Raw genomic sequence first — 13,044 nt, forward strand, 5'->3', positions numbered from 1 at the left:
AAAAAAAAAAAAAAAAAAAAAACCTGAGTTGGCAAGGCAGTCCTTCTTAACTTCCCTCAGAGATTCTCTATCCTACCTCAAATTGTCAGTGACATTGCCCTAAGACTCGATCACAAGCATAAGATATAGGGCGATGTCAGGGATATTATCTCCTGGAAGAATAACATATTTATCTAGCTCTATGTGGAACTTCTAGATATAACAGAAACCAGGAAATGCAAATAAGGAAATTAAGGGTCTAGAAATCAAAGTAATAAAGTTGAAAGTATTCTTAACTAAACAGCAATCTTTAAATGAAGTTAATGTGTATGGTGTGAGAAGAAACTGAAGAATAAAGTTAGGGAATCTAGACCACTTACAACCTCAGTTTTCCATCCTGAGATTTTAAACCTAAAGAGACACCCAAGAGCCCAACTGTCTGTAGAACTGAGAAAAACATTGTAATCTGAATTGACCATGAGATTATCCTGGTAGAGATTTTTTTAAGTGTCTCGCAAGAAAAGATTATATTTATCTATAAACAGAGATATTTGGTTCCAAAATTTTAATTTAAATTCCTTGACATGTAGCACCATTTCTCCTTTAATATTATCTTCGTGATTTTGATCATCAGATAATATGGGAGATACTTTAAGAGAGTTACTAACTACAAGCTGCTTAGCATAAAATATCAACATGTCAAGAATTGTCCTGGGAAATGACTTGAGACACCCAGTTATTGGGTTGCTAATTCACATTGGTTTTGTGAACCAAACAAATTCTCTACCATTTTGTTACTTGCATTCTAATGGAAAAGTAAGCAAAAAAGCAATAAAATAAATAAATAGCATAATTACTGATAATAATAAATGTACTAGCAAGAAAATAGAGCAGGTTAAGAGGTAGAAACTGAAAGGTGGGAATTTAATAGGGTAGCAAAAGAAGGGCCTCTGCTAGAAGGTGACATTCGGGTAGAGACCAACAAGGACAGGGAAAAACCAGCACCAGCATGTGAACATCTAGAAGATAAAATTCCAGGCAGAGAAATAGTCAGTGATCCTGAAGTGGGGACAAACCTGATCATTTAGAGGAACAGAAAGTCGGCTAATGTGACTAGAACATAGTGAGGGATAATGAAAGCAGTAGGGGATATGGTGAAACAATAAAAACCATGAGAGAAAGAGCCTGAAGAACCAAACAGGTAAGCAAAGGGAAAGGATTTGTCTTTTGTTTTTAGTATAATGAGAAGCCACTGGAAATTTTTAAGCAGGGAAATGACATGACATATTTTCTATGAGACTAATATATTCTAGACATATACAAGCATTACCTCAGCTAGCAACTAGTTGAGTTGTGTATCTCTGCAAGGAGACCCAAAGCTGACTAGAGCCTATGCCCCCTTGTGTAATCAGTGTAGAGATAAAGTGAATGAATATTTTATTCACTCAACCACTTCATAGATGGTCTCTATGTCCCTATGTGAGTGATGAATTAGGCAAGGTTTATGCCTATGTTCTAGCAGGGTAAGGTAAATATTAAATCAACGATAGTAGGAGATAGTGCAATGAAGCGTGCCAGAAGGATGCTGAAGCAAGACACCTCCATACTTAGAAAGAGAGCTTTCAGCTGACATAATCAGGTAAATCTTCATGGAAAAGTTGTACTTGAGATGGACATTTCGTGAGCCAAGTGATAGAGAAGATATGGGGAAAATTAATGTCCATTATTTACAAATTGGATTACAGCTTCAGCTGGGGCTCTCATCTTTGTATCTTTTTTTTTTTTTTTCCGTGAAGAACTAAGTAACAATGAGGGAAATAGTTAACAAAATCTAAGAAGCCCATAAATATACCTCTGCTCAAAGAAGTATTTTTCTATGTAATATAATAGAGAACCAAATTCATGGAGTCCCCTGAGATGAGCCATTGAGTTGGTTTTGGAACCAGGATTAAAGTCCAGCTTTATTTTACCCTCTGTCGGTTATTCTCCAGATAACTGATCATGTCTCTTTGTTTTCAGTTTTATTCCAATCTCCAGGTATTTTACTGAGCTCAAGCTCTATATTGCTGTATATTCAGTATTTTCTCTAAACTACCAAGTAATTGGAACTTAATTTGGAAAATGATGTACAATAATAAAATTGCATTAATGATATTCCCCACCATGCTATTAACTTTTATGCTTTATAGCCATGCAGTGAAACTGGGGCATGGTTACTAGGTAAGCCGTCCCATACTAAGTAAGCCATTGCACTAAATTACTTCCCTTTGGTGAAGAAAGATTCACCAGCATAGCCTCATTAAGAAACAAAACAGTCAGGGAAAAAAAAAATGCCGTCTTTGGCTTCATCAAAAGAGGCCCACCTGGGGCTTCCCTGGTGGCACAGTGGTTGAGAGTCCGCCTGCCGATGCAGGGGACACGGGTTCGTACCCCGGTCTGGGAAAATCCCACATGCCGAGGAGCGGCTGGGACCGTGAGCCATGGCCGCTGAGCCTGCGCATCCGGAGCCTGTGCTCCGCAATGGGAGAGGCCGCAACAGTGAGAAGCCCGCGTGCCGCAAAAAAAAAAAAAAAAAGCCCACCATGTTTATTTTGAAAGACATGATCACACTCAGTCACTACTTGCTGGCCAGTCGCCAAGTTTTTTCATGCGTTTTTGCATTGGCACCAACCTTCTGTTATTAAATTCATATTTTTCTTAAGCATTAGCTTCAGAATGAGGTGCTTTAAAAAAAATTCAACACTATACTCAGCATCAACTGTAACTAGCTGTCTGAAAGAAGAAATGATTACATTTATGATTTTTTGGCCCTTAATGCACAAGGGATGATCCAACATCATGGGACATACCTTTGTGGTCCTTCCTCCCTGCCCTGCCTCTAAGAATACATCAGAACAGTGGGAACCCCTGGCTGTGCCATTGCTCACACAGCTGGCAGATGGCAAAGATCATCTTGCAGCGCTCACAGGGTCATTATTTGGAGAAGCAGTTCAGCATTCCTGCAGCTCCTGTGGGGTATTGCCTCTGTGGATTTACTCCCTATCTCTGTCATGTCGACACTCATCCATGACCTGTGTTTTCCAGATTCATACCTCTGCTCCTATTGAATGGCTCCTACAGAACTTGAAACACAGCTAATCAGGTTCTATTCAGGGAAATTTTTAAAGTGCCAAGACTTTTGTTTAATACTGAAAAATATGGATGTGTTTAGAAACTGACCTGAAGGTATTATTGGGAATATAAGGGAAGTGGAAGTAAAACAGTTATGTGTCCTCATTAGACTATAAAGATGAGGTGAGATGTATAAGTCTCACACTGTATTAATTTCAGAGTAATTATTAACCATCTAGTAATCATTTTAGTGAGTATTCATATAAAAATAAAGGTTAAAATTTCATTTATCAAAAACAAAGTGGAAGGAAGTCTTAACTGCCACACAGGCAAAATTGTTAATTCATTGAGTTAGAATGTATTGAATGTGTACCACCTGCTGGAGACAATGCAACTCACTATGGATACATAGATGACTAAGGCATATCCCTATATAAACTTAAAATCTAGTGGGAGAGAGAGATAGAGACTACTAAACAGGTAAATTAATCTATGACGTGGTAAATGTGATGAATATTTGTTTAGTTCTCACTGTGCCCAGGACGTCAGACAACAAATGGTGAATAGTTACACAGACACCCTGAGACATTGTTTCTGCCTGAGGAATATGCATCTGACTCTTGGATATATTATTGGAGTGGAGAGAGGTTTGGGTGGGGAGATATCAGAAGAGTTCTCCAGAGACCTGTGTGAGTAAGATCATTAAGGACAGATAGGGTGGTGGTTACCAGACTAGAGGAAGGTGTATTTGAGATAGGCCATAAAAAAAGAATCTCAGAACTTAATAAAGGAAAGAAATCAATGGAATGGCGGCCCTTGTAGAGTCAGTTTAGGGGAATAGGCAGGTAGCTTTGCTGCTGACTGTGATGGCAAAATGACAAATTCCCTTGTAGTGTTGCCATATTAATCTGCCTGTGTCAGGGCTAGGTAGAACATAATATGTACAGGGTCATCTGAAAGCTACTGTGATGTTATCTCCTCCTCTATATTCTACGTGCTTCTGATACACCTGTACCCCCAAGGCATTTCCTCATCTGGCCATCATGGTGCCTTTAGAAATGTATTAGCTCAGATATACATTATATCTCCAAAGTCCCTCCAAAGAGTATAAAAAATCCTAGGACAGAGCAACATATGAAGGCATTTCTAAATCTTAACACCTTAATGATATAGATTGTTGATTGGTAAGTGAGCTACCTAGAAGAGAGGTGTATGTTGAACATGGGCAGGCAGGGGTTGTATCTGAAGCATAGATGACCCTGAAGGAATGAACATCAGAGTGAAATGGAAGAAAATAATGAAAAAAATTAAAATGACTTCTTGGGGGAGTCAGGAAGGACAAGCGTATCAAATCACTGAGGAGGCCTCAATGCCATTACAACATTCTTATTTGTACTTAAAAGTCAGTAATGAATGTCATCTGAAGCTGGAATCAGAACTGGGCCTGTAGCAGATTTCATGCCTTCTTTCCAGGTGTCACTACATACCGTATAATTGTAAGTCTGGGGAAAAAGGGAAAAAATATAAAAAGTTTAATCCTTAAAGACAAAAAAAGAGTGTCAGAATTTTCTTTTTAGGATTTGCCATATGTGTCTTTCCTGGAAGCAGTTCCTTTTAAAGACAGAATTACCGTGGCACACATGGATGCCGCCCACACAGGTAGTCTTTCCCACTCACAGGAAATACAGAGACATTCAATATAAGTGCATAAATCCTACCGTTGCAATGATATCTATAAATGTGACATTTCCCCAATGTAACTGTTGGTAGACATGTCTGAGAAGAAGTAAAACTACTCTGAGCCTAGTTTCCCTCCTGGTATCTTAAATTTAACATTTTGAATCCAAGATGTTTCCCTTATTAAATTCCTTTTCAAAGTAGAGCACTATAAATACCATAGAAGCAGACTCTACCTCTTCAGCATCTTAGAGGCAGGCCCTTAGCCGTCTCCGTGGTACTGCACATGTGGCTGGGTCCAGTAAAAGGCAGTAAAGTGATGCCATGGGCCACTTAGAGATTTGACTCAGGCTTTCTTGCCTCACCCAGAAGGTTGAATTCTCTGGACTCAGGTGAGCCTACATGCTGGATTCAGGGGCATCCAAATTTTGTATAATGCCTTAATATACCTCCCAGAGATATCTAGTATGAGAGAGATTCTCTGAGACTTTCTTAGAGCTATTCAGAGTTCCTGAATAGGATTTTTAAATCTCCTGAGTTGGTCCTAGAGAGTGGGATTAGGGAAGAGTCATCATTGAATAAATCCACTTCTCTGTCACAGCCTAGTGCAGGGTTTCTCAATCTCAGCATTATTGCTACTTGGGATCAGATAATTCTTTGTTGTGCTGTGCACTGTAGAATGTTTAGTAGCATCCCTGGCCTCTACCCACTAGATACCAGTAGCATCACTCCCGTCCAGTTGTGACAACTAAATATTTCTCCAGATATTGTCAAATATCCTCTGGGAGCAGGGGAGGGAGCACAAAATTGCCCCCAGTTGAAAACCACGAGTCTAGTGAAAGTATGAAGAAAAAGATTTTAAGGTAGCAAGAGGCATGAATTAGGTTATGATTCTAGGATCTCGCTCTGTAAGAAACACAAATGACCACTCTAATTGAGCACCCCCAGTCATGTGTTGTCATCATTCCCTAGGCATGTCCTTACTTAGCTTTTACCATTAACGTATTATAATCCCTGTTTTTTTTATTTGACTTGCCCATTATATTACATATCGTGGGAATTTAATAAATGTTAGTGAGTTTATGGATGAATATGGTGGATAAAGTGTAAGATTGATTATATGTTTGTGTCTGTGGTGCCACCTCTGGTGTTTCCTCTTCCAAGGACCTTTGCAGAACCAGGTGTGCAACAGTGGAGGCAGGGCAGGCTATTTAAAAAAAAAAAAGACGCTTCCTTAGCTGTCAGTTCTTCCAAGTGGTATTCCTTATTATCTATTATTCAGTGCTTGCCATGTGCTAAACATCCTACCATCTGCCCACACAGTGCACCGTAAATAGACTTTTCTCAAGCATTTTACAGTCTGAGGAGAAAATTGATCATTACTTCAAATGGAAAATTCCTCTTATGAGTAAACTGATAAAGAAATTAAAATGAAGAAAGGGTTACAGAATTCTGGGTAAGGTACTTTCCCTCTTCCCACCTCACCAGCCAGTGCTCACTGGTTCCAGATTATGAATGATAAGGGTGCGTCCATTTGGTGTCCAGAGATCTTGAAGGTTCTAGTATTGTAAGATTATGTGGGGAGTATAGATACATAAGTATGGGGCTTCAGCTCCATACCGATGGTGAAGGCTGTGTCTTTGTACCATCTTCTTTGGGGGCACTTTGACAGTTAATATTGGTGAGTGCCTATGATGACAGGGCCCAGAGAGGCACTTGTTAAGGACATCTCACCTAGTACTCACAACAGCCTTGCAAGATAGGTGTATCATTCGTACTTTTCAGATGAGGCTGAAATTTTTTAGGAAGAGGCAGAGCTGGGATTCAAAAGATATCTAACAGCTCCAAAGTTCTTTCTTCTACATCCCAGCAACACTGTCTCTTTTTATTTAATCAGCCATCCTATCTTATGGTTCAGTGCCATGCCAGGTGTTTTGAATAAAAAGAGCATCATCATGGTGCCTACTTCCAAAGATGTCACGGCCTAAAATGGAAAAATGGTAGGAATAGGTACACAGACAAACATAATACACTTAAAATTTATATAAAGTAAGTATGTACAAAATGCTTAAATTGTGTAAAATGATGGAAAAGATACTGGTTCTCATTCATCACTCTAAGAAGCATAGAGTTCTCTGTCTATAAGTATGGTCAAGCTAATTAGAAAGCTCAGAGATTACACTTAATTCAGTAAGACTGGATACCTTCCTGTCCTCCTTTAGTAATTTAATAGGGAGTCAAAAAGAACTACTTATCTTTGCTTGGGGGAGGTAAGCTGTATTTCAACTTAGAGCCTTAATTCATCTTTTTACCCACAATGCTTGATGTTGCACATTTATTTTGTAGTTTCCATTTTAAGAGTTGACAGACAATAGTTACGTTGAGCAGTGGCAGAGGACACATGCCATGACACTACACATTGTAAATGCAAAGCAACACTGGGGAAAATTTGCAGGAAGATGACCAGCAAAGCACGTGTGAGATCCCATGCTCTCTGCCTGACAAAAGGCCGTGCCAGGACCACCTAAAAGGAGATGAACCGCCTCCCCACTCCTGTAACGTGGGACTTGTAGGCAACCGTGTAATTGTGGGCACTTGCTGGTCAAGGACGGGTCCTGTTAGAAAAGAGGCCTCCAGAGTTCCTTGTCTGGAAGAGCCATTTTCTGTTGAGCAAGTTCAAACCTGTTGAGCCAGCAGCTTGCTGGGAAGAGGATGAACTTCTTTTGGCATTGAAAGAATATTTGAAGGAATAATTTTCGGGCTCTTATCTGAACGTGGGAAATGGGCAAGGTGTCCCCTGTAGAGTTGATGCAGCTTTTGCTTCTCCAAGCTCACACTTCCTTAATTTCCCATCACCTCTTTTTTGTTTCTCCCCCACTCCCATTTATTTTTCAAGTCTCTGTTTTCTCTTGCTCCTTCTTTCTTCTTTTTGATGTTTGTCACTCTCCCTTTGTTGCTGTCCCTATTCCTTAAAAATTTTATGAAGGCAGTTTTTTCCTTTATTTCAAAATGTGTTGATATTCAGTAGTGTTTCTTACAGTATTTCAAGCTGAACTAAAAAAATGTCGAGAAAAAGAAGAGTGAACTTGACTTTCTCAAACTTTCTAAAACTTCTGTTTGAGAGCAGGAAAAAGGTTCAGGTCATTTCTTATTTTTATCTGAACAGTTTTCCCATCCAAATAGTCAGCATAAGGAATGTAAGAAGATTTAGGGGAATACAGTCATGGTCATGAATAATTCAAATATACATTAAGAATGCAGAACTTCTAGAGCAACCAGTACATTTTATAGAGAATATTGGAAGAACACTAGGGAATGGAAACAAATATCACCCCTTCTTATCATTTTTATTAAAAGGACATGCTGGGAAAAAAACAGATTTTTTTTTCCCAATTATAAATCATAAAGTATCCTGGAACCAGGACTCAGATCTTGTTTCTAAAAAGGGAAGTCAAATCGAACCACAGTAGCAAGCAGAACTTCTTGCTTTTCCACTGTTATCTTTTTATATCCATTCTTATGTACTGTAAGTAAGCCTTTTATAAACAATCAGACAAAATTCAGATTATTCATTCCAGACATCTGGACTTATTTCACTCTTGAAATAGATATATTTATTTTAGACACTTACTTTAGGAATATCAAGTTTTCAAGAAAATATGATTATTTCCATTTTAATAATAATAAACTAAACAGGAAGCAATTTTTTTAAAAGAGGGTTACTGAATTGTGGAGTGGTCCAATAATATTTTCTTCCAAAAGCTGGTGTGACCATGTTGTGCAGAGATTCCTGGCACCACATGCTATCATTACAGCCTTGATACACTCAGTACAATTAAAACCCTGAGTACATCATTATTTCTTTAACACCTGGTGCCACCTGTAATGACACCAACCACAGTGCTTAGCACAGACTAGATATTCAATAAATGTGTCTTCTCCTTCTTCTTTGAATCGGTCTTGCAAGTATTCATCTTTGACAGTCTTCAAAATGCCATCTATAATTTAACATAGAAAACTTTTTCTTTCATGGTTGACAAATAAGCAGACCTTGATTTCAGTCTCTGAAGCACCCTTTGACTACCATCTATTTGGGATCCGCCATCTTTTTAAAAGAAAAGATATATACCATAAATATTTTCAGTATTTAGCTCTAAAGTCCTTTTTTCTTTCTATAAGAGTGAAGTAAAAAATAAGTATTTTAAACCTTATCTAGGCCATTTTCTCTGAGTAAAAATTTACCTTGTAGGAGCCCTTATATATTCATTGGTATATGGTTAGGTGAGTTTTGTCATTAAAATCCTAGAAAGTAGATTAAAAATTTGAAAGTCCTAGGAGAGCCCTGGAATCTACCATATAATACATTGCTGTAACTAACTGAAATTAATGTGAGTGAAGTTACAGAGTTCTTGCTTTTTCTTCTCTAGTGAAATTCTGAGAAAGTCACCCAACCTGGAGAAGGACAGCAATTTATCACTCCAGAGCACTGAAGTTCCAGAAAAAAGGCACGCATCACTGGGTAAGCTATCCTCTTCTGCCCAGTTTAGAACGGGCCTTTTGGAACAACCAGTAAAGGTCTAATCTTTAAAAGTTATACTTTTAACTTTTCAAACAAAGATGGAATGCCTAGAATATCCCTAAGAGATCTAAATATTCCTTATGGTTGCCTGAGTGTGGTGGTGCAGTTATGCAAAGGTCTTGAGAATAATTGGAAATTAAGTTCTTACTGAAGTACTCTCTAGGAGCAAAACCCTAAATGGTACTATTATAATGTTGAGAATTACACGCTTTCCCAGAATTGACTAGGGACTCTTCAGTTGCCTGCAATTAGATAACACTGGGATGGTTAGAATGCCCATCAATAAAAAATGTTGGATAGAATCTCAGAGATTTGTCCAAACTTTATATTTTACAGATGAGGAGTATGAGGCCCAGCAAGGTTAAGCACCCTCCCTGTCCCATCATCCAGCTGACCTGGTACTAGGGCAGCTACCAAGATGGGGCTCTTCTAGCTGTAGTTTTCTTCCTCCCACTCTACCACTCAGCATCACAGTCATTCAGTGTGCTTGTGTACTTCTTTCATTCACAGCTAGGCCAGTGGCCCTGAGACAGCAATGTGCAGAATACCCACAGGCTGAGCTCCCTGAACCTTATGTCCAGGTGCTTTTGCTGCAGATGGTCTTGAGAGACACTTGTTAGAAGCCACAAATTGAGAGTAAACTCTCAAAACAGCAGGACTGTTCTATATTCATTGGCAAATATTTATTGGGTGCCTGCTGTCATGTAGGCACTGTCTTAGGTACTGAAGATACATTAGTGAACAAAACAAAGATTCCTGTATGTCAGAATATGATGGGTGATATGGGGGAAAAAAGGAGTACCTTTAAAAATGCCACGTGATATTTAAGATTCTATGATATTAACATTCCAATACAAGTTGATGGACCAAATGAAAAAAAGTCCTTTGTTATTGAAGTAGGAATATGGCGGTGGGTGGTTTTGAGGAGTTAACGTGCTGTTGTGAATGATCTCTGGGTGTTTGGCTGAGTGGTTACAGCACAGTAGAAATAAGATCATACTGTTGTGGTCCAGTAAGCTTTGCTTTGCTCAGTAGCCACAGATTATGTTTCTTAGCCTGGCCAGTCATCTCACAAATGTATTGCTTTGGTCTAGAGGAATCAGTTGGTAAATTCTTCAGCCCAGTGAGCATTTTAACAAAGCCTAGGCCCCACTGATGTTAGGTCACTGTATCTTTGAATATTAAGATTCTTTGTTGTGAGGATAATAAAGTATTTCTGTACACAATTTATAAAAGTGAACACACTGGCTTAATGAACATCCATGCTATAGATCTGAACATACTCTTCCAGCTAATGCTCCTAACCAGGAACATTCTGCCACATTATAAATAGTACTGGATGAGGCCACTTTGGGAATTACTTAATTAGCATATACTGTAGTCTGGACTAATTGCTTTCTCCCATTTATTTGATCTGAAACACCATTCAAAAACCACTTTGGGGAGGAGAGAATTTATGATCCTAAGCAGATTTTAGCCTCCCAATTGAACAATTAAAAAAAAAGAAAACATTATCACCAGATGTGCATTGGCAGATCCTTTGAACAGATGCTGGGTATGATGGATCTGTGGAGCTAGTGGAGGCACCTCAGATCCTCTAGGCCTGAACAGAAATGACTCAGTTTATTAGGCAATAATATTGGCGATAAAGTTTAACGATATAAACTGGAATGAAAGCAAATGACATCCAAAAATGATTGGAAAAAACCCCAAAGCAGACCAAAACCATCACAGTTTTATGTGAAAGGAAAAACTGATGGACTTTGCCCTTTTGCCAATATGAAACTTTCATGGAAGATGCATATTTGAGCATATTCTTGCTGTGGAGTACATGAGAGCATAAGTGATATTTATGGATTCTTATGTGAACCTGCCTGTGTGTGTGTGTGTGTGTGTGTGTGTGTGTGTGTGTGTGTGTGTGTGTGTGTGTGTAGTATGCTAATCTCTTCTTTCTTTTACAACAGCCACAGTATTTCCTAGTCCACGTTCTGATTTGGAAAGTGATGGAACATATACTTTCAATGGTAGTCAAGTGCTTGCCTGGATCCTTAGTTTGGAAAAGGTAATTTCACTCAGTTTTGTATGGACTCATAATAAAAAGCAGGTAAACAATGCCTCTTAGATTAATAGAGGAATCTTCCAAATAGGAAGCGTATTCCCATTTGGAGTAATGTCTCCGGGAGATTCTTTTCTTGGGAGCTCTTTCATAAAAAGCTTAATTTTGAGGCATTCTAAATTCCTTAAGGTCTTGGATATTTATTTACTTCCCTGTTAAGTCCCTTAGTTGAACTTAAGATTTTCATTTAGTAAAAAATAGGGTGGCATTACATGTGATCTTTTAATTTCCTGAAGCAGGAAAGAAAAAATACTGTATGAAAGCAGATGAAACTTTAACACCCATCAGACTTGCTGCCTCATCTATACTAATAATGCTTTTGGAAAACTTAGAGCTGTAAAGAATATCTCCCCAAAGTAATAAAATCCCTTTCCTTAGCGTGGTTTAAAGCCTACCTATGGATTTCCGTCTGTTTACCAGTCTTCCACTTTAAGATTCCAGATTGCAAGATGATAAACATCATTTCTATCGGAGGTGCAAACTGGCGACCTGTGAGCTGTATGTGTATGTGTGCACATATACAAGGCTTTTGAGAAACTGAATTTGAATGCCTTTAGGCAGAAGAGGTACTCTTCTGTCAGCTGCAATCCCCACTTTTCCTTGTTGTCTTTTATCCAACCAGATTCATACATTTAAGTTATTTGGCTGGCCGGTGGACATTTAAATCCTGCTTTACGTGCTCTTCAGAAATTAAGAGGAGATCGTTTTTAATATTTTGCCATGGAGAGACTACTACTCTCTCTCTCTTTCTCTGACTATCTATCACACACACACATAAGAATTTTTAATAATATATCCATGTCTTATGTAGTAGACGTTTCTTCCATCTGAAACATAGGGACATAACTCTGGTCTTTATTCATATATTCCTGTGACCATAACCACTGCTGCTTAATATGTGTCTATTAGTTCCCCTTGAATTAACATTCTGTATAACTGAGGCATCTTGATAAACTTGTTTATGTCAGTAAGCCAAAGAACAACACAAAAATGTATGTCAGGAAAAGGCACCATACCTATCAAGGCAATTCAGCCAGTGCTGGTTGAAATATAAGACTTCCAGGGTCAGTCCAATCTAGATTTTGAAAGTCTAGTTTATTTAATAGTTGAGGTACCTAAAGCACCCTGTGTAGCTGAGGAAGCCCCACCATGTGCCCACGTAATTCCAGTATAAAGCCTCCACAAATCATGCTAGGGTGCCAACTAGGGAAAGTTATTTTATTCCATTCTATTTCTTCTATATTGGTTCCTAGAAGCAAACAGCCTTGAATTGTATAAGTTAAATTCTTTAATAGCTAGAATAGCAGTGCTATTCTCAAAAATACCACTTTATTGTATTGAAACTCCCAGGTTCTCTTTCTCATATGGAATAAAATTTCAGAATTTTGTGAGGCAGCACAGAGTCATGTATCCGATGGAGATAAGTCAAAAATGAATTTTCTATGTATAGATACATATTTTCAGAGTAGTTGGAGCAGAAAAGGGATGTAAAAATCAGGATCACATATTGATGCCTCTGTCAGCAATCTCTCTGATTCCTTTTTCTTTCTTTTTTTTTTTTTCTTTTTCTTTCTGTTTACTG

The 13,044-nt window shown here is 38.4% G+C and overlaps 1 protein-coding gene across 3 annotated transcripts in view; it reads left to right on the forward strand.

The window, feature by feature from the left end:
- Positions 1-13,044, forward strand: part of ABCA12 (ATP binding cassette subfamily A member 12) — a 180,790-nt gene that overhangs the window by 59,644 nt on the left and 108,102 nt on the right. For all 3 annotated transcript variants that reach the window (XM_027122124.1, XM_027122141.1, XM_027122131.1), the window contains 2 exons: positions 9,195-9,286; positions 11,311-11,408. In XM_027122124.1, coding sequence (XP_026977925.1) covers positions 9,195-9,286; positions 11,311-11,408 — 190 coding nt within the window. The remainder of the gene's footprint in view (positions 1-9,194; positions 9,287-11,310; positions 11,409-13,044) is intronic.

Source organism: Aethalodelphis obliquidens, unplaced genomic scaffold, assembly GCF_003676395.1.
Source record: "Aethalodelphis obliquidens isolate GAN/ISIS:26980383/991018 unplaced genomic scaffold, ASM367639v1 scaffold2, whole genome shotgun sequence".
In the NCBI taxonomy this organism is placed as follows: Eukaryota; Metazoa; Chordata; class Mammalia; order Artiodactyla; family Delphinidae; genus Aethalodelphis; species Aethalodelphis obliquidens.